At 40.6% G+C, this 22,425-nt stretch overlaps 1 protein-coding gene across 1 annotated transcript in view; it reads left to right on the top strand.

Annotated features, from left to right (window-relative positions):
• The first annotated feature begins 6,953 nt into the window (after positions 1 to 6,953).
• RMC1 (regulator of MON1-CCZ1) overlaps positions 6,954 to 22,425 on the top strand; it is a 27,941-nt gene continuing 12,469 nt past the window's right edge. The window contains exons 1-9 of the mRNA XM_074944502.1: positions 6,954 to 7,124; positions 11,591 to 11,667; positions 14,228 to 14,312; positions 14,888 to 14,944; positions 15,957 to 16,043; positions 19,290 to 19,430; positions 21,108 to 21,211; positions 21,767 to 21,856; positions 21,942 to 22,047. Coding sequence (XP_074800603.1) covers positions 7,026 to 7,124; positions 11,591 to 11,667; positions 14,228 to 14,312; positions 14,888 to 14,944; positions 15,957 to 16,043; positions 19,290 to 19,430; positions 21,108 to 21,211; positions 21,767 to 21,856; positions 21,942 to 22,047 — 846 coding nt within the window. The 5' untranslated portion in view covers positions 6,954 to 7,025. The remainder of the gene's footprint in view (positions 7,125 to 11,590; positions 11,668 to 14,227; positions 14,313 to 14,887; positions 14,945 to 15,956; positions 16,044 to 19,289; positions 19,431 to 21,107; positions 21,212 to 21,766; positions 21,857 to 21,941; positions 22,048 to 22,425) is intronic.

The following is a 22,425-nucleotide window of genomic DNA, read 5'->3' as shown; positions in this document are numbered from 1 at the left end:
ACGATCCTAGTGATGTATCTTTACTACAAGGTTCTGGGGCAACAGGCAAGGTGAGGCACACCCACTTTTGAGGAGTCCATTCGGTACAACCTCTAGTGTCCAATAGCTTCCCTCCCTCCCCAGCCCACTGGCTCAAGGTCCAGGGTAGCCAGAAGGATCCCATGTGTAATATGGGGAGTGGGCTAACCTTCAATACCTTTGCCTCCAGGGACTGTTGGTGTGCAATTTTGACAACAATTTCTCCCATTAACAAGTCTGGTTTTACAATACTGGAAACATATTGAATCCATTCATATTGATAAGTGTCAAACAATGATCTCTTTCTTTTTTAACAAATGCATCAAACCTTAATATTTCCCAATATGACCCAGAACATTTTGTGTTCCAAAGTAGCTAGTGCAAGTTTCTGCATTTCAGTGCATCCCATAGCTATGGCTGTGTAGTTTCCTATTTCTAATTTTTTTTTTTCTTATGCATAAGCCATGTGGTAGTATTAAGCCATTGCCAAAGATTCCATCGGGCTTTTAGGTTACCCAGACCAATTTGGACCAAGTCTACGTTGGCATGTACTTGTTTTTGTATCAGGCTGTCCTGTAGCTGGGACAGAAAGCTTAATTTATTTTTAAGTTCCTGCAGGTCTTCAGTATTTTTTTTTTTTTTTAAACACACAACAGTGCTAGCAACAAGACAAAACACAAGACAAAACATAGAACACAAAACACAATTTCTATTGTGACAGTAGATTCATGGTTTTGGGTTGCTTTTCAGCTGGCATTAGCTTTTCCTGATTTTCTGAAAGACAAAAAGAACATGTTTCTACCCCTTTTGGGGTGGCAGATTATTGCTTAAAATATTTCTTTTACAAATACCCTTGCTGATTGCAGGCAAAACAGAGGAATTGCCCCCACATTTTCCTGTTTTTGTTCTATAGGCAGGCCAGGTTTCAATGGCTTTTATCTTTTAAGGGTTATGGGGAAATTATCCCACTGTTTAGTCATTAAATCCCTGAGTTTTCCTTCTTATACTGCAGACCAAGTTAATAATGTTTTTCCTGCTGTGTTAAGCTTTAAGTTTTATTTACAGGTAATAACTGAGAAGCATCATTACCATACGACGTTAAAGGGTTTTTCCAAAAATCATACACACTATACATTGTTACAGGGATACTTATTATCATTAAATTTATTAAAATTATCTTGTTATCCCATGCCTTTTATTTAGACAATTTGTTTGCTGACCAGGTATGTCCTTTATCTGCAGCTCCTTTGTGCTGCTAATTCTTTCCTTCCTTTATCATTTAGGTAATTTGCATTTTCACAGAAGCTTCCTGCTTTTGGATTTAAAGCCATCAGCAGCTCACTAAAAGGGACACCATCAACTTTCACCAGAGTTTTGATTACTTTTAACTTCTGCTTCCAAAACACACAGCAATCTGAAAAAGAAAACCCAACCTATTGTGGCTCCCTTTGGAGCCCTAATAGCATTTTAATTAAGTAGCATGGTATGTTTGCATTTCTTTTGCCCCTTCTACAATATACCCTGCACATGTTCTGGGGCAAATGCACATTCCTTCCATAGTTTAACTTCTATAACATTATCCAGATCCATTTTTACATAAGGTGTCACTATTTCTTTTTTTGCTTACAGAGGTTTCATGTACCTTTATCAAAGTGACAGTCTGATTACTCAGAGCCATTTTAAGACTCAGTGTTTCTAACATTGCTTCTTTTTGTTTTGTGCACCTCACCCCTGCTGTTGCTTCAGAGGGGCACTGTCTTTAATTTTTTTTTTGTACTACAACTCTCATCTGCTATTTTGTTACAAAAACAAACAAACAAAAAGAATCCAGAATTTTTTTTTTTATATTCTCCTGATTTTGACTGCACTGCTGCAGCCACAACTTAAAAACATTTTAAATTTTGTAAAGCATTGAGTTACCTTTTAAGGGTTAAATGCCAAATCCCAAAGCCAAACAACACTAATTACCTGTGTCTAGCAAAAAGGTCTGTCAGTTTTGCAACTTTGAATTAAAGAGTCAAATGGATTTTTAGTGGCATTATTTAAAACAAAACCAACTGGTCCTTAGAACTTTACATATTTACACACACAGAGATAGATACATACACATTTTCTTTAACATCCCTTCCACACTGCTCTGGTTTTTTTACATCTTACATTCCCTTTATACATTTGAGGCAGCTAAGTTCCAATAGAACCCTCTTATGTTCTTTTAGCAAATTTGACTAAATTGTCCAGTCAAATGATTTTAATCAGTTTATTTTTGCCTGGCTAATTTACAGACATTCCTTTGGAAAAGGGCCCATTTTTCCCTCAGAATGGCTGCAAAGAAACCAAGAATGCTCTTTCTCTAACACTTTTTTTTTCCTTTTTAACATTTTCACAAAGTTTAGCTGCTTAATTCCCTCCAGCCTCTGCAGAGTTAACTTTTTTTTTTTTTTTACTCTTTCTCTTTGTAATTATGCCTGGGGGTGCCATACATAGGACCTTCTCCCCCTTTACCTGCCTCCCTCCAGCCTCTGCAGAGTTAACTTTTTCACTCTTTTTGTATTCCTGGAGTGCCTCTTTCACTATTTTCAGCTGGCTTTGGGTATTTGTAGCCAGCACCTTCCAATTGTCTGCTCCCTTTTCCGTTTGTGCCTTTTCCTCTTTACATGAAGACAAGCGGAGGGAAGAATCCTTACATGCCTCCCACAACAACCAAATTGCTGCTGCATCTCTTTTGGCAGCACTAGAAGGTTTGTATATGAGGATATACTGAGCCAATCTATCCTCTAGGTCCGAAATAGTGCAGAGATCAGCTAGGGCTTGTTTAGTCCAAGGACTGTGCCCAAATTTTTGAAGGTTTTGTTTAAAAGGTGTAATTTCTTTAACAAAAGGTGAGGTTGGAGTTCCTTCTGACTCCATTCCTCCCTCTGGTACTGGCTTACCCTGTTTTCTTTTAAACATCTTAACATGGATATTTCAATCTCTTTGTCACTGCTGGTATTACTTAGCAAGTGACACAGCCTAGATTCTGAAATCATAGCTTAATCTATGCGTTTTTCCCCTGCTACCTTCCCGGAGGCCAGCAGGTCCCCTGCTACCTTCCCGGAGGCCAGCAGGTCTGGTTAACCTATTTCTCCCTGCTACCTTCTCGGAGGCCAGCCGGTCCGGTTAACCTGTTCTTCCCTGCTACCTTCTCGGAGGCCAGCAGGTCCCCTGCTACCTTCTCGGAGGCCAGCAGGTCTGGTTTAATCTGTTTTCCCTGCTACCTTCTCGGAGGCCAGCAGGTCTAGTTTAATCTGTTCTTCCCTGCTACCTTCTCGGAGGCCAGCAGGTCCCCTGCTACCTTCTCGGAGGCCAGCAGGTCTGGTTTAATCTGTTTTTCCTGCTACCTTCTCGGAGGCCAGCAGGTCCCCTGCTACCTTCTCGGAGGCCAGCAGGTCTGGTTTAATCTGTTTTTCCTGCTACCTTCTCGGAGGCCAGCAGGTCCCCTGCTACCTTCTCGGAGGCCAGCAGGTCTGGTTAACCTAATAGAAATGCCTAGCTCACTAGAGCTGGCGGTGTGCACACCAATATTTACAATAACTGAGGTTTTTTACCAATATTCCCCCTTTCGCAATTCTCCACCAAAATGTTGTACCAATAAATTAAAAACCAGCAGGATCTTATTAAAGGGAAAAAGGCAAAATACCACATTTATTGTGAATACAGAAAGAATCATAGTAAGCAGTTAGTTACAGCTGTAACATTCCATTCAATCTCATCTTTATTCACTCATTCATTCATACAAACACACACACACACACACACACAGGTTCTGCAAGGTTGTTATCATAGTAAGCAGTTAGTTATAGCTATAACATTCCATTCAATCTCATATTTATTCACACATTCACACATTCACACACACACACACACACACACACAGGTTCTGCAAGGTTGTCATCATAGTTACCAGCCTTAGAGTTGCTCATGCCAAGCCACTGGCCGGGTGGCCTGGACATGAGGAGGGAGCAGGGCCTTGTCAGATGCTCATCTGATGCTCCTGGAAGTTGGTTTGCAGAATCAGACCCCAAAGTTCTCACTTTTTAAGAGTCTATTTTTATAGGAATTTCTTCCTATGCCAGTCTATGGGAATTGCTTCATCATGCTGTTGCTGAATCAATCAGCAGATAGCACATTCCTGACTGCTCCAAGAAGTTATCTTGTTCTTTGGTTCTCCCATTCTTGAGGCTGTTGGGTGGATTCCAGTCTGCCCTCCGGGGGTCCTCTGGTTATTTCCACTTGACGCCTTCTTCAGCCGATGGACACTGGATTCTTAGGCTGGCACCTCCCTGATCATTCAGTTGTTATCCACACCAAGCATCCGTCCACATACATCCTCTATCTCTATTTTAATCACAATTGTTAATACAACAAAAGGGCGGGGAGTCTCTGGGTGCTGTTTCTGTTGTTAGAGTATTGCTTTGAGTCTCTGTGAATTGCTTTGAGAACAGATTCTGTCTTAGAATGTACTAACACAATTAGCAGCTTGCAAGTTTCACACATAGAGGGAGAGAAACAGTACCAAAACCCAAGAGACCTCTTAATTAGTAATACCCTGGAATTTAAACTATGGGGAATCAAACTCATTTGTGATTTTAATACAGAACTTCTTTAATATGATCCAACACCCACACCCCCGCAAGTCTTTCTTTAAGGACCCAAAAAGGAAGTGATGGGTAGAATAGCCCATCCCCTTGTTTTGTCCACTAATTAGGCCTAGTTTTCAACACACCCATTTTGGTTCATTAACTTCCAGTTCCACAACTTCTGTTTTTACCAAGTATAATTTTCTTTTTTTTTAAGTCTTACTCCTATTGTCGCTCCTACCTGTTACATTTTGGTATTGGGGCCTTGTTCTGCCCCACTACATAGTTAGACCTTACCTATGTTGCATGAGGTAAAGTTTCAATCTGTTTCTAAACTGATTTAGAAATTTCACCATCCCATATGGAACAAAATGAACCACGGGAAGAGAAGCATATGATAAGCTCAATGTCATAAATACAAAAAAAAACCCCACATAAATGGTGAAAAGTAACCTACATTTATAAAACTTTTGGTTTTTTAATAACCAATACTTTAGTACAAAGGAGGTAAGGATTCTTAAGAGGTTAGATGTTTATACAAATGATTTAACATGAATTTCTCTTCCTAAATGGGGTTTTATAATCTGTGATTAAAAATGGTTCAGCTGGAAATCTCAGATGCAAATTATGGTCACAATCCTGAAATGAGCTGTAGGTGGGGTGGACTCCCTTTGAAGTCAGTAAACAGTAGTTCTAACAAGAAGTTCACTCGCATGGCAGTTAGGTGAGGTTTTCTTTTAAATTGAGTTTATTTTTCTGGAAACACTACAGCAAGCAAGGAGGAACACATTCCTTCAGTGCTGTGTGCAATGTCTTGACCATAAATATTTTTTGTGTGACAAACTAACAAAGTGACCTCTTTTGAAGAGGCCTTTGGGTTATAGGAGAACATTCTTAATTACTACTTTATAATGAAATGTTTGGATTCAAAAACAATTAAAGCTGTCAGTTTGAAATGTATGACATTTTTGTGTAGAAAAATTGATTTCCCATATAAGGCTAAGTGTGACAGGTTGCAGACCCTTCCTGTGATAAATGTCATCAACAAATCATGGTCTAGTTGGTTTATTGTACATACGTCTGTTTCAATCTTCAGACAGTTTGTATGTATTGTAATATCTCAGCCTTGTTTTGACTAGGTTCATTTGACTCAAGTGTGAGAAATAAAATTCCATGTTTTCTCCAGATGATGAAAAATGGCATGAGAGAACTGACAGTAACTCCACCTCCTAACAGTACTTGCACACAGGCTTGGCTTTGAGCAGTGGTGAAAGTAACATTCAACACTTACCAGTATGGGGGCCGGGGCCAGGCCTCGGGCGGAAGGGGGAAGGTCAGTGTCCCCCAGCCAGCCCATCTGCAGCGCCTGGCCCGCACAGCCCGAGGCTCTGGCTGACGCTGCTGCAGTAGCGCTTTAGTGTCGGCTGTGTATGGGCTGCTACGGGTGGCCACTTTTTACCGTTACACCGTACCAGCTTACTTTCAGGCCTGACTTTGAGAGGAAAGCTCTTGCTGGCAAAGGCTGTGTGAACCAGCCTTCCACAAGAGAAGTCTGCAGCTCAGACCTCAGTTGCCTGATGTGTAACACCAAAGTTGAGGCAGATGTCTGAAGATACTAGGTGGAGGGAAGAAGATGGACAACTGGGTACATCATGTTTTTAGAAAGTTCATACATTCTGCAGAAGGGCTGGACATAAACGACTATTCATTCTGTACCATTGACACAGTGTAAACGCCCAGGAAGAGATGGTCCCTACCCTCAGTAGTTCTTAATCTATGGATGGACAGAACCAGGGTAGGGAACAGGGAGGAATCAGAAGGATTTTCCGGACAAGTTGGATTCGCCATAAACAGCTGTGGGTTTTAAAGAGGGGCTTAAATGTGGACAGGATGAGCCGGGGCCACCAAACCACGCCGGGGACGAGAGATGGATGCCTCGAAGCAATGAGGTCAGCAGGCTCTAGGGATGGCGAAGGCAAGGGTGGGGGGTGGCCGGGCGGGCGGTAGGGGCTCAGGAGTTTGAAATGGCAGAGCTGGGGGGCGGGGGGGGTGACAAGGCTGGGGAAAGAGAAGGACTCGCAGCAGCTGGGGAGTGGAGGAGCGCTGACGGGCTGCGCGGCCAGGAAGGACCCTAGGTCGCAGCAGGCGGGATCGCACGCGGGAGCCTTTGCACCCGGACCCTCCCCACAGGTGCGGTGACAGCGGGGTGGGACGCCCGGAGGGAGGCGGGGCCCATTCGGCCCCAGGCTCCGCCCCGCGCTCTCGGTTTCCCCCCCGCCTTTCGGGGGCCAGCGACTCCCGGGTCACGTGCAGGGGGAGGGTGAGCAGGAAGCGGGCGGGCGGGCGCGCGCGGCCGGAATCGGATCCACCGGTCGGGTTGCTCGCGCCGCCATGAGCCGCGGCTGTTACCTGGCGCTGTGCGCGCGGCCCGTGCAATTCGAGAAGGCGAATCCCGTCAACTGCGTCTTCTTCGATGAGGCCAATAAGCAGGTGCGAGGCCGGGGCCCCCCCTCCCGCCACCCCCCACCCGGCCGGGGCAAGGACGCGCCTGCGGGACGAGCCGGGCATCGGCGGTAGCCCACCTGGCGGTGGGAGCCCCGCCGCCGGCTGGGCCGCTCGTCTGCCCCTGCCAAGGCGGGATGCGCCGCCCTCCCCTCGCACCTCCCCGGGGCGGGACCCGCCGGGGGCATCTCCCCGGCCCTGTGGCCATCCGCCATCGCAGCGAGGGTGGTGCCTGGGCTTGTCCGGTGCGGGGCTGGCCGGGCCACGGGGGGCTTCGCCCGCCACCGCCGCTGTGGAGAGACGGCTTAAAAATCCTGCCCGCCCGCCCCTGTTCGCGGGGTCGGGAAAGCGGCGGCTGCAGCCTGGCCACCCCCGTCAGGGCACGGTCCGAGCCAGCGCTGCCTGGGCACAGCTGGTGCCGAGGGGGCTGGTGCTGGTGCTGGAGCGTGGGTTTCCTCCTCCTCCTCCTCCTCGAGCGCTCCCCGGCTTTCTCAGCCTGGCGCCCCTGAAGCCGCACAGCGAGAGGCTCGTCGCGAGTAAACGGCCTGCAGCCCCCCCCAGCGCGTGTGCGGAGAAGCCGTTCTTGGTGCTAATCGTTCCCTCGCTATTCTTCGGGAAAGGCTGGGATCGTGCGAGATGGCAAATATAAAGCTGCCTCCTCAGCTGTGGCACTGGAGACCGGACAGCCCGCGGCGGCGGCGGCAGATGCGGTGTCACAGCTGGAAAATCTAACTTTCGCTCTTGCTCTGGGCTCAGAGTTCTGGTGGCTGCTCCTCGTCCTCCTCCAGCACATTCCTTTGTTTCTAATTTGAGGGCTAATTTAAAATAAAGGCTTAGTAACAGTGGCCAGTGCTTGGAAAAGCTCACTCACCTGTGGTGACTAGGCAGTTTACCCTAACCCTAGTGAATAGGGATGGTGTTAATATAATGCAGTGTAGTTGTAGCTGGGTTGGTTGTAGGATATTGGAGAGACAGGTTTGGTGAGGTAATACCATAAACTCACTGAACATTAAATCCCACCAAATGAGGGTAAATCCATCCTCCTCATCATATCCACTCATCATACTCCACACCTGAACATAGCAATTATATGAACAACATACCCCCATATCTCAATGTCTGTACTTTGACCCGTTAAACTTTTACTCCCAATCGGGGAGATTGCAGATTATGTATTCCTTACGCCACCCGTTCCTAAACCGAATTTCACACCCCTTGATAATCTGTACCTTATTCCCTGATAACTAGAAACTTCTATGCTTAAACTCTGTACCGTTTTCTTTTTACTTCAACATCATCTTAATAAAATTATTAAATCTTTTATTGGACCAACTTCTGTTATTGAGAGAGACAAGCTTTTGAAGAAGAGCTCTGTGTTAGCTCGAAAGCTTCTCTCTCTCGCCAACAGAAGTTGGTCCAATAAAAGATATTCCCTTACCAACTTGGTCTCTGTGATGGTCTAAATGATCAGTTTCTATATAATTTAAGCTTTCACTTAAAAGAGAAATTAAATATCTAGCTGTGAACTTCAGTCTCTGCCACTCTTTGTGGTCACTAAATTTTCCATATGCCTCTGACTGCAGCCAGCATCTTTGTATCCACTTTTTGATACGGATATCCTGTGCCCCACACTCCTTAGTGAGTGCTCTGTCCCAGGTACTTTTTTACCTCACTTCTGACCTCCAGTGAGAAATTCTTCATCCTCTTCTTTGGTAACAGCCACAAAAGGTTATCCTAATATCAGCCTGATTTAAAAAAATACATAAATCTTAAAATACTAGTTTTTGAGAATAAAGAAAAAATCAAAAGTTTAAATGTATTTAATACATGTTATCTAAGGTAACAGTCTCCCTAGATAGGGTAAAATATTACAGTAACAGTTAATTGCAACTTAGTCTGTGACTATTATAAGGAACAGGAACTATGTTTTTATGTGTGTGGACTGTGCCTAGCGTACTGTTGATGCTACCCAAATAATACATCTTGGAGATTCTTAGGCCTCATCTCCACTTAAAGTCTTACTAGCATAACTGTGGCTCAGGGATGTGATTTTTTTTTTTTTTAACATGGGTATGCCAATAGAAAACCTTAGACACAGTTATACTAATAGAAGGCACTATATAGCAGTATAGCTTAGTTTGTTTTGCTGAACCAGAATAAATTATATAGGTCTAAGTACTTTTATACTGGTATAACTGCATCTACGCTAGGAAGTTTTGTTGCTTTAGTTATGGTGGCTTAGTTAAAGCAACAAAACTTTTAAGTGTGGACAATGCCTTAGAGATTACATATATGGCCAGGGTTTACACTACCATGTTTGGTCAGCATAATTATGTTGGTCAAGGGGGTGAAAAAACCATGCCCCCAGATGACATAACTATGTCAGCAAAACCCCGAGACCGCGTCTACACTCAAAAGTAAAGTGAACCCTGCTGTGTTGCTCAGGGGTGTAAAAAATCCACCCCTTAAGTGACATAGTTAAGCCAACCTAACCTCTGGTGTAGGCAGTTCTAGGTCAACCTAGCTACCGTGACTCCGGGAGGTTGATTAACTACGCTGATGGGAGAACCCCTCCCCTCACTGTTGCGAGTGCCTACACTGAAGTGCTACAGTGGCTGCTGTAGCATTTCGAGTATAGATAAGCCCTCAGTGTAAACGCAGCTATGCTGATAAGAGTGCTCCTGTCCAAGTAGCTAATGTCATGGGAGATGGTGGAGTTATACCAACAGAAAAACTCCTCCTATCAGCATAAGCTGCATCTACACTAATGGGTTCTCTCAGTATAACTATATCAGTAAAGCATTTGTAGTGCAGAAAAGGCCTAAGTTTCTGTTCCGTTGCTAACATGCTGTCAGGTTCCTTTTTCTCAGTTGTGACTTTTTTTATTGTTTCAAACCTTGTACTTGAGGTATTAAGCCTTCTTATTGTCTGACTTTAAAAAAAAATTGTACAATAAGCTTTGGGACTGATACACAGTTCTCCATTTTGTGCTCCAGTTTGCACAATATTTTAACTCTGCATTATTACTAAGCCCCTTCCTTTTCGGTTTAAACCAATTAAAAAAAAATCCCGGGTTTTACAAAAAGTATTATTCGTTTTCTTTCTGATTTTTCACGCTGCTTTTGTATCATACAAATAATTAAAAAAAACTTGTTTTATTAGCAAAATACAGTACATTGCATTTTTAATATATAACAATACATTAGTCTGTGTGTATATGCAAAGCTGCCTGTTGAATTAAGGCTACTTATTAGTCTAGAAGATATACACAATAAACAAACAGGGGCACACACAAGCCCTGAAGTGCATGCACATCTGAATGTACTGATTAATCTGACACCTAGCATGTACACATTTCAAGCTGCTAGCAGATAACGGTTTAAAGATCTGACATGCTAAAACGGGAAGAAAACAAAATTTTTTATCAGAATATGTTTCACAAGGAAGTATTTGAAAGTTTAAAAAAAACAAACAGGTGAAAAGGATGAAGTTGAGTGTATGCACTGCAAATGGTGTGTCCCAATTATTAAATGTAAATATTATAGACTAATAGTTGTATGTCTGTAACAGTAAACTGTTTATTAAAATGAAAAGTTTTATTTGGGCATTAGAGATATATTGTTTTCTAAACTCAGAGGTGGCATTGTGTTTCGAGTTCTGTTTTAGTTCTGCAGTAAACAACATTGAATTTCATTCATCAGAGCATTAATCTACTGAATACTTCCCCCTCTGTCCATCCATCCACCAAAATAAACCCTGATATTTGCCCAGAAAAAATAAGTTTTTTCCACTGATTTTCACCTGTTTTTGTTGTTGTGGTAAAAAACAACAATAAATTCCTGAGAAAAATTAAAACTGAAAACAAAGGGCCCTAATTATTACTTAATAGGGGCTTATTTGATTTCCTTTCTGTTTGACAGATACAACTTTTCAAGGACTCCTTAGAACCTAGATAGATACTAGGTGACTACATTACCCTTTTTACATATCCCTGTATATAGATCTTAACAAAATACCTAAATCCCTTTGGAGGTCTATGAGTAAATGCCTCTTGTTGCTTAAGGTCACTTTGAATGCTAGTTGGTGTCTCTCTTACTCGAGTGTTGAACAAAATATACTTCTCCTTTAGTTGTAATTTTTAAGGTCACTCTTTACTTCCAAATATGACTTCTCTTGGACCTATGCTGTCTTGCTTGCTTGTCATGAATGCATCCGATGAAGTGAGCTGTAGTTCACGAAAGCTTATGCTCAGATAAATTTGTTAGTCTTTAAGGTGCCACAAGTACTCCTTTTCTTTTTTTCTTTTTAGAGCTCATCTCTTATATTTGGGTAGAAAACCAAATGCATGGTTTTACAGAAATAAGGCTTGTTGAGACCATGATATGACTTTGAGTTAGCTATGAAGCTGTATCTTAAAATGCCTTTTTTTAAAAATATGTGATTTTAACTCTTAGGTTTTTGCTGTTCGATCTGGTGGAGCCACTGGGGTGGTTGTTAAAGGGTTGGAGGACAAAAATCCCATTTCATTCAGGTATGATCAGCAAGGTATTTTAATCTGTATTCTGTACTGCTCTAGGATACCATTTGTGATCTTGCTGTATATGTCTCTTGGTTGTCATATGTCTCTGTATATGTCTCTGCTATCTTTTACTGTATATGTCTCTTGGTTGTACTGTAGTTTGTCACCCAGGTGCAATATCCGTAAAGTACTGGAATGTCTTGATCCTATTGCTTGTTTTAAGAACATATCTTCATTCAATAACAACAAATGCAGTAAGTTTTCTTAAAACAAAAAACCCCGTTGAAGAAAATTGTTAATATTCCCTTATGGTTGAAAATTCAAACACACCCAAAACTCAAGAGTTTCAAACAAGCAAACAAACAAAAAATGTGGTTGTACATGAACTGAGACTTAGCATAAGTTGTAATTTGGTGTTATTGAACATTAGCAGTCAGATGCACTCAAAACATATGAGGGCCAATTTATGGCAGGTGTGGGAACCATAATTTTGAATTTACCTACTTATGCATTTAAATTCTCAAGCCATAATATTTCCTTAATGTAGGTATTGCATTTTAATGTATCTTGTTTAATCTAACTCATATTTCTATAAAATAGATGACATCTTTTGCTAACATGCTCTAAATTTCCATGAATCTCAAATTTCCATGTGCCTGTATGGTAGCAATACCCCAAAGAAACTACTTATCTGTTCTGTATCTGTGGAAGAACACCTGTAAAAATCTGTGATTAAAAGCTCTGTCCTCTTTCGGCCTCCTATTTCCTAGGGAAAAATGTATATTCTTATTAACACATCATAAATTATTAAGATAATGGCATCAAAAGTAAACTTATAAAGTTTGTGGATGATACCAAGCTGAGAGGGGGTGCAAGTGCTTGGAGGATAGGACTGAAATTTAAAATGATCTGGACAAACTGAAGAAATGGTTTGAAGTAAGTAGGATGAAATTCAATAAAGACAAACGCAAAGTACTCCACTTAAGAAAGAACAATCAGTTGTACACATACAAAATGGGAAATGACTGGAAAGAGTACTGTGGAAGGGGATCTGGGGGTTATAGTGGATCATAAGCTAAATATGAGTCAGCAGTCTCACAATGTTGCAAAAAAAGCAAACATCAGCAGGAGTGTTGTAAGCAAGACACAAGAAGTAATTCTTCCACTATACTCTACACTGATAAGGCCTCAACTGGAGTATTGTGTCCAATTCTAGGTGGTGCATTTCAAGAAAGATGTGGACAAATTGGAGAAAGTCTAGAGGAGAGCACAAAAATGATTAAAGGTCTAGAAAACACGACCCATGAGGAAAGATTGAAAAAATTGGGTTTGTTTAGTGTGGCGAGGAGGAAACTGAGGGGGGACAAACTTTTAAGTATATAAAGGAGGAGGGTGAAAATTTGTTCTCAACATCTGAGGATAGAACAAGAAGTAATGGGCTTTAAATTGCAGCAAGAGAGGTTTAAGTTGGTCATTAGGAAAAACTTCTAACTGTCAGAGTAGTTAAGCACTGGAACAAAGTGCCTACGGAGGTTGTGGAATCTCTTGTCATTGGATGTTTTTTAGGAACAGGTTACACTTGTCAGAAATGGTCTAGTTATTAGTCCCGCCTTGAGTGCAGGGAACTGGCCTAGATGACCGATTGAGATCCCTTGCAGTCCTACAGTTCTGTGATAAAATCCTAGTATGGACAAGACAATTGTACATTTAACATGTTAGCAGATCAGGGTAAGCACTATCTAGCAAGGCCATGAGTGCCTTCAATTCTGACATCAATGGGATTTGAAGGTGTGCAGCAAATTCTCCGAAGTCCTAGTGCCTTGTAGGTTGGAACCACAATCCATCTCTCTCAGCTGACTGTCTTCCCCTAGTGTTTACCTTGACTTGCTGACACATGTTAAAATTACAATGGCTTTGTCTCCACTAAGATTTTACTGCTTGTTTAGTTAACATGATAAAAATACCAGTATACCTTTTTTCCCCCCAGTGTGGCTGTGCCGTTCTACACTAATTTCAGGATCCACGGTATCAATCTATCTTCCCAATTAGTAAATAGTTTTAGAACACAGAGGCAAAGTTACTAGTCCTGCAATGTCACTGACATTGGTGTGGCTGAGAGTATTCAGCACCTTTGCACAATTAGGCACAAAGCAAGCATTCTTTTTTCTACATTACATTAAGCTATAGTTTTCTGTCATGCATTCAGTTAGAATTAGAGTATGAGCAAAGTTCATAATTCTTCCTTTAATTCCATTTCATAGTAGCAATAAAACAGTCAAGGCAGAGCATTTCTTGGAAGCTGTTGAATCTTGTATGTGGCTATAATCATTTGTAACTCCATAGTAGACTTGATCCATTCAGTAATTCTTCAGGAATATACTGCCTGTTGTATCTTGATGCGTCAATATTGGACCTTATATTTGTCTGGCAACTCTTGTAAGTTGTACACAAAAATGTCTGCCTTTCATTTTGCCTATCCGTTCTCTTTTTGGAGAAATAACAGCTGTTAAAATTTTCTAACAAATGTGAGAAATGTACTCCTGATTGATTTTTATTTTATTTATTGGTGTAGAATGGAAGACAAAGGGGAAGTGAAATGCATCAAGTTTTCTTTGGGGAACAAGATATTGGCTGTTCAGAGAACCTCAAAGAGTGTGGTAAGAAAATTTGCTACAAACACAGGAAGCTGGAACTAGAATTCTGGCTTCTCAGGTCCCAAAACACTGGTCTCTGCCATACAAGCTAAAAGAGTTCCTCTGTCTGACAACCAAAGTAATAGTTTCCTGATCCAGTCTGTGACTGAGCCAGGAGAGGTCACCATTCTCACTCTCTGATGCACAAAAAGCCAGTTTTTTTCTGAAGATCTGATGACATCTGTGGATCCAAATAGTCACTCTTACTATCCACTCTTTGAGGGACGAACCCTTCAGGATGGGTGTCTGATCATTCTGAATTGAAATGTATTTCCTAGCTTTTCCAGGACTTCTTTTTTCTGCAGAAAGAATGATTTGGCCTTAAAAGTGTAAACTCTTAATGAAAACTGATTTCTTCCCATGAAGAATTGGCTAGGAGATAGGATTATTTCTCCAAGTGGAAAAGAAGCATTGTAATGTTTTACACTAGTATATCTAATCCAAAATAGGTAGAGATGGTAAATTTACTCACCTCCTGTGTTGTGCTCATCAGATTCAATGCTTCATAGTTGCTAATATTCTAATATTACTTATTTCAGGACTTTTTGAACTTTATTCCAGATAGCCCTCAACTAGAATATACACAAGAATGCAAGGTATGTTGTGAATTCACTTCTTTAGTTTAAACGAAGTGCTAATACAAAACTGGGTGTTTTGTATAGATTCTCTGAACCACTGATGCACATGAATAGTGACATGAGTGAAGCGTGCTCCAGGCAGCCTGTTGTTCTGTTCTTGGTAGCATCTGAGATTCGGAAGTTAGTTCCCTAGTAAATTTTTTGTGCATATGTAACCAAACCCTGAATGGGCTGCCAGTGGGCATGTCTTGGAGACTGTCAGCACCAAAAGCATGAACCTCTATTGCTTGATCTAAAAGACTAATGAGAGAGACTCCCATTGACTTTGGTGAACAATGGAGCAGGCCCTAGGTCCCTTAGCAGGGAGCAGCAACACACCATAAACTTTGTATGTGAACCAGAGGGAGTGAAAGGACCATACTTTCTAGTGTGGGTTACTCTCCACAGGACCATATATTGCAAGGTGGTGGGTGCCACTTAGCTCTGACATCAGTGGGAATAGAGGATGCTCAGCACCTTGCAGGGTTGGATCCATATTTCCCATTTGACTGCCCCAGAATACAATTTCTCTTTCCATTTAGTGCTTCCCTCTGCACTTTGATTCTAATGGAAGTATTTGATAGCTTTTGTTAGCATAGTTAATGGCTGTGAAAATATGACTCAAACTGGTAACATTTTAAAATTTTAAATTTCGGGGAAGGGGTTGGAATGGGGGCAGGGAACGGGTGAGAAGAGGCGGGGCAGGGAAGGAGCCTCATGGAAGGGTGGAGCGGGGGCAGGGCCGGGGGCAGCGGGGGGGGGGGGTTGTCAGTGATGCGGCCCTTGGACCAACGTACTGGTCCTCATGTGGCCCTCAGGGGTCTCAAAGTCAAATGACCACGAGTTAGACCAATAATGGGTCTACCAGGCAAAACAAAACTGAAATATACTAGGGTAGATGCAAGTTCCCAGATACTTCGCTAAAATTTTACTTGTTTATACAGTTAATAACTTCCTACTAAAATCGGTTTATATCTTCTTTTAATAAAAGACCAAGAATGCCAACATATTAGGCTTTTGCTGGACAAGTTCTACAGAAATTGTCTTCATAACAGATCAAGGAATTGAATTCTATCAGGTAATCCAAATAATTGTCTGGTAAAAATGTGCATATTTGGAAATTTCAGCATTAAATTTTATTGTTGCTTAGAGGTTAAATGTCTTAATTATCTTGCAGTCCCTGGCTCTGAACTTCTTACCTCTAGCCCTGAACTGTTTAGTATGATTATACAAGGAAACTGAGATAAGGAAATAGTGAATGTTTTATCCTGGAGAATTTTTTGTTGTTTTTGCTTTTAGAGAGTTAAATGCAATTTTTTTGGGACATTGTATATGTTGTAGTTTTACTATCACAACAAGCTATTTATGCTATTATTAGAAAATATACTTGAGTGAGAAGGATTTAATTAATCTATTTAGCAACTCTGGCTTAGTAAACCTCTTTAATTGTAGTAAAATTAATATAAATGTTAACAAATTTGAAATATTTTTTTACTTCATTCAAAGTAAAGCAGCAATATATTTAAGAGTGCACAAATTCAGTGCTAAGCTAACAGAGGTAATGCCCATTAGCTAAGACCATGTCATACCTGCCCATCCCTGACATGTCCAATATACCATCTTAAACCCATCTCCCTCCCATCTTGTCCTAATTCCTTAACTGCTGAGTTCTCCTCAGACTTTTGTATTAAACTTGTATGCTGTTGGAGTGATCTACTGGATAAACATTCCTCTTTCTGGTGATTAGGTGAATGTTTTCTGAAAATACTATTGGAGTGTGTTGATCATGTTGAGCAGGCGATAAGGCAGTGGTTGAATTTAAAAAAAAAAAATCAAAAACCCATAGAATAAACTTGTGCACAATGGACTGCAGAGCTAAATCTGTTTCTCACTTGACTTCAGTGAGATCCCACGTGTACCAGGAGACTACCCATATGAAGCAAGCTGTGGGATCACAGCCTGTTATCATAAGAATTTTGGAGTAGGGACTGTCTTCTGTATGTACAGCACGAGGTGGATTGATTAAAATCAGTTATATTAATTATTTAAATCTGCAAGCAGGGAATCTTGATTTTAATAATTTAATTTAATCTTGTTTTGTATTTATACTGCTTAGTTATTTTCCTAAAGAGAGGTTCATTCTCATTGATTGGGTATAACCGTTAAAAGTATTGATTTGCTACTAACGATAGTCTTTCCACTAAATTGGCTGGTACTATTTGGTAACCAGGAGGATATACTATATCTATAGGCATTTATTTAAACAATTATATAGCTTAACATATATTTTATTCTGATTCATACTTTTTACATCTTTTATGTTAAAAAAATGGCAGATGACACGCTATTTTTTTACTCATTTGTGTCAAGCTGCATTTGGATGGAAATTGGAATTACATTAAAAATGCACAAAAGCAGTATTGTAAAATTTGCTTTTATTAAATAAACTACCTTAAATGTGCTAATACATAAGCTTATTTTTCTTATCAAAACACGTTTTGCATTTAAAACTGATTTATTAAACAAATGAAGTATTAACTGTAGTTAGTGAATTGACAGATTTGTTTCTAGTCATCATGGGGCGGATTTTCAAAGGTCTTTAGGAACCTAAAGATACAGATATGTGCTTAATGGGTTTTTCCTAAGCACCATGGGAGATAGGCACCTAACCTGCCTAGGCACTTTTGAAAATTCCACTAGTCTCCTAAAGGTGTTTGAACATCTGGCCCCACCCAGGTCCTTAAAAGTGCTTAGAACAGGTATATCTCATCCTCTCCCAACTGTTCTTTTTTTTTATCCATAGCTTAGATATGGACAAGCTTTTCTGCTTTTTTTAACTCCCAGTCAGTTTCTCAACTTTGAACTAGTCCAAATGAAGAAAATAGATTGCACCTGCGATCTAAACTGAAACCAAAAGAATTTAAGACAAAAGCTTTTTGAACAACAGAAACTGAAAGTATTTGCGTTAGGAAAAATGTAAACATCAGCATTTGCTGCATTTTAAAGACTGAAAATAATATAGATACTTATGTTATACCAATAAAATAAAAACCAGCAGGATCTTATTAAAGGGAAAAAGGCAAAATACCACATTTATTGTGAATACAGAAAGAATCATAGTAAGCAGTTAGTTATAGCTATAACATTCCATTCAGTTTCATATTTACACACACACGCACGCACGCACGTTCTGCAAGGTAGTTATCATAGTTACCAGCCTTAGAGTTGCTCAAGCCAAGCCACTGGCCAGGTGGCCTGGACATGACGAGGGAGCAGGGCCTTGTCAGATGCTCATCTGATGCTCCTGGAAGTTGGTTTGCAGAATCAGACCCCAAAGTTCTCACTTTCTAGAGTCCATTTTTATAGGAGTTTCTTCCTATGCCAGTCTATGGGAATTGCTTCATCATGCTGTTGCTGAATCAGTCAGCAGATAGCACATTCCTGACGGCTCCGTGCTGCTAGATGTTATCTTGTTCTTTGGTTCTCCCATTGTTGAGGCTGTTGGGTGGATTCCAGTCTGCCCTCTGGGGGTCCTCTGGTTATTTCCACTTGACGCCGCCTTCAGCCGATGGACACTGGATTCTTAGGCTGGCACCTCCCTGATCATTCAGTTATTATCCACATCAAGCATCCATCCACATACATCCTCTCTCTATTTTAATCACAATTGTTAATACAACAAAAGGGCGGGGAGTCTCTGGGTGCTGTTTCTGTTGTTACAGAGTATTGCTTGAGTCTCTCTCTGTGTGAATTGCTTTGAGAACAGACTCTGTCTTAGAATGTACTAACACAATTAGCAGCTTGCAAGTTTCACACATAAAGGGAGAGAAAGAGTACCAAAAACCAAGAGACCTCTTAATTAGTAATACCCTGGAATTTAAACTATGGGGAATCAAACTCATTTGTGATTTTAATACAGAACTTCAATATGATCCAACACTTACTTAATGCAGTACGTGACAGTGCAGTACGTGACATTACAGATTTGTAAATGTTGAGTTGACCTGAAAAGGTTAAGATATTTCCCCCCGATCCTGTATATAACTGAATAAATATCACTCTTTAACACCTTAAATTTGAGGAGGGTTCATTGATGCTGCATATTTATTTAAATAGATTTCTTAATAGATAATAAGTTTAGGCTTTAACATAGGGCATCATAATTTAAAATTGAACATGATATATTTTCAAAAAGAAAAATGTATTTAAATCTATTTTTTTTTAAAAAATCGTCAATATTTATCCATCCTGGTGGGGCACCTAGCACAGTGGGGCCACTAGCCGCTACCGGAATAGTAAAGGTGCTATTACTTTGTGTCTTCAGGTATTACCAGAGAAGCGAAGTTTGAAACTGGTGAAAAATCAGAATATCAATGTAAACTGGTACATGTATTGCCCGGACAGTTCCGTCATTCTGCTATCGACTACAGTCCTTGGCAATGTCCTCCAGCCATTCTATTTCAAGGTAAGGGACACATTCCCAATCTTGAGTTTTGTTTGATACATTGGGTTTTTCAGGGGACTGTCTCCTCCCCACCTCTCATCCCCCCACTCCCCCGTGTTGGTCTTTTCTATTTTTAGTTTCCTCCTAGATGTGTATTGGTTCCAGTCCCTCATACAAATAAAAATAAAAAAGCAGACAAAATGAAAACCTACGCACCAATCTTTCTCTCTGTGAGTAGAGAAGGAAGAGATTTCTATTTGTAAAAACTTGGGAGACACTCTAACACTAGATAGATGTGCCTTCACAGGGAGTTGAGTCAATATGATGCTGGATAGCTGACATTAGAGGAGTAATGCAGCAAAAGCAAAGTCAATGATACATACATTTTGGTGGCCCAGTGACTTTGGAAAGATATAATCCTTTTGCAGAAATTACCCTTTCAATTAAATACATTTAAACACAACTTGAAAATCCAACCCCAGTAGCAACTGCAGTACCCTAAGCCTTCAATTTCTGCAGAATGTGATCTTTCATTTAAAGGAAAAACTGAGTTTCTAGTACTCTTGCTTGTAACTGTAACCTTCTAAATGTGAATGAATACATTGTTCTCTTCTTGAGCCTGCGGAAACAACTGCTAGTTGTTCCCAAGCATCATGACACTGAAAAGATTTGAGTTATTTCTGCAGCTGCTGTTTCAAACCCTTTGGGCAGCATTTCAGTCTGACAAGAAACTTTCATGCTGCTGTGGTTTCAGGAAAGCTATGACTATGAGCTCAGCAGCTGGACACTGAAAATATTCATGGGAGAGAGGGATTCTATGGGGGGTAGAACTGCACTCCTTTCTTTCCTCCCTCCCCATCTCCAAAGAAGCAGAAGTCTTTGAGTGGGGTGAAGAGAGCACATCCCTTTCTTCCAGCAGTCAGAGGGAGGAGGTAAAATGGGGGTTTCCCAGGTATCATGCCTACTGGCTCCAGGTTACGTGAAAGGAGCCCCCAAGCAGGATCCTGGGACAGCAGTGTGCCAGGAGTCTTGGCATCTTCCCAGCAGATGATGGGGTGAAGGCATAGGCTTCTGATCAGGGTTTTGCCAAGGACCTTGCTGGCCAATAGGTACCCAGTGAATTTTTTCAACTTCTCAATTAAAATGTTAATATTGTTATAACTTCCTCAAGAGACCTTTGAAGATACAAAATTTGAAATAAAACTTTCAGGAGAGGTCAGTTGTAAAAAGAAAAGCTTCCATGATCTATGTAAGGCTTCCATCCCCATCCCAAAGAGGCTGAGTGCCTACTGTTCTCATTAGAGAGATGTGGGTGGTCAGCTCCTCTGAAAATCAGGCCATTCTGGTCTAGAATTCCAGATTCAACTATAAATGGGTTTGACTATAGATTCTTGTATTAGTTTAATTAAACTGAAATGGAAGCGTAAGACCTCATTCACTGAAACTGGTGCAGTAGAATATTAAAGTAATAACTCTGCTGTTCATATAGTGCCTACCAAAACAGGGATGGGGCCACATTACAAATAGTAGTAAATAAATGAGTTGATTGCTCTAAAATCTTCTCTTCTTTTTGGAACAGTATCACCACTTCTCACAACTAGTGGGTGCCATTCATATTATCACAGGCCTTCACAGAAAGGAAAGAAGAAACTTTTTCTAGATTAGACCTGACAGACTGAAACTTTTTTTTTTAAACAGGGAGGAACAATGTCAAAATTATCAAAGTTTGAAATTGAATTGCCTGCAGTACCCAAGTCCTCCAAACTCAGCCTTTCTGAAAGAGATATTGCTATGGCTACAATGTACGTATTGCTGAATAATCAGTCTTTTCCTTCATTTAAAGGGTATTGACAGCTTTTGTAGTGGAGATCCAGAGAGAGGAGGGTACAGTCCAGTCATAGTAAAATGACTTCACTCATTGATTCGGCTTTTTATCTTATTATAGAGTATTGTTAAAGTGCTTCGTACTGGACTGAAAGTAAAGGAGCCTAAAGAACTCTTATAAAAATATAGAACTGATTAGGAAGTGGATGAGTCTCTATCACTTGAGAGAGATAAAATTAAACATTACAATAGGCTGGTAAATGTACAAGAGAGACCAATCTTGTATGGACAGAGCTGGCCTGAATGATAGATATGTCACTTAATTTAGATTCTGTAAGCAACTTGACTTATGTATAACTTCATGTGAGTTGTTTTGTGAGGGAGAAGCAATGTTACCATGACAGACTGGTCAGACACTGCAGTAATAGGATAACTTGCTGTCTTCATTGTAGAAAGGGTCTCCTAGGTGCAATTTTTCTGCTAGTATATTCATTTATTTGAAGAATAACATTTTAATCATGTTGTTTTGTTAGATATGGGCAGCTTTATGTTCTCTATCTGAGGCATCATTCAAGGACTTCCAATAGTACCGGAGCAGAAGTAGTCCTTTATCATTTACCAAGGTAAATTGTGTTTTGGTTTTTATTTTTAGATATAAATGACCTTGCTGATCAATGCCTTTTATCTCTGATGTTAATGTTTTCTTAGGGAAAGCTCCTGTAAGAAGATGCATATATTAAAGTTGAACAGGACAGGAAAGTTTGCACTGAATGTTGTCGATAACTTGGTGGTAGTTCATCATCAGGACACTGAGGTATGATCTGCCTACAGATTATTTATGTCTTGTCTTTAAAGTTTGTGCTAGATTTTCTGGAGGCAATGGGCCTGTTCCTTCAAATACTTTTGCATATGCTTAGTCTTTCCAAGTAAAGCTAAGGATGTGTGTAAGTGTTTTCAGGATCAGGGCCCAAATTTGTAATTTATAGGGGAAAAAATTTGTAATTTACAGGGGGAAAAATCCTACTCCTAATTGCAATGCATTGGAATGAAAATCATAATTCAGATCCATCTTCTTTTCAGTTTCTTCTCTTTCTCTCTTCCCCCCCCCAGAAAAAAAAAAAAAGAAAAAGTTGGGGGGCATAAAACTGTCTGCTTCTCTCAGCCTAAAGGTTTATATGTCTACAGCTGGAGC

This window comes from Natator depressus, chromosome 2 (genome assembly GCF_965152275.1).
Source record: "Natator depressus isolate rNatDep1 chromosome 2, rNatDep2.hap1, whole genome shotgun sequence".
In the NCBI taxonomy this organism is placed as follows: Eukaryota; Metazoa; Chordata; order Testudines; family Cheloniidae; genus Natator; species Natator depressus.
Note: the sequence above shows the minus strand (reverse complement) of the source record. Positions and strands in the feature narration are given on the sequence as shown.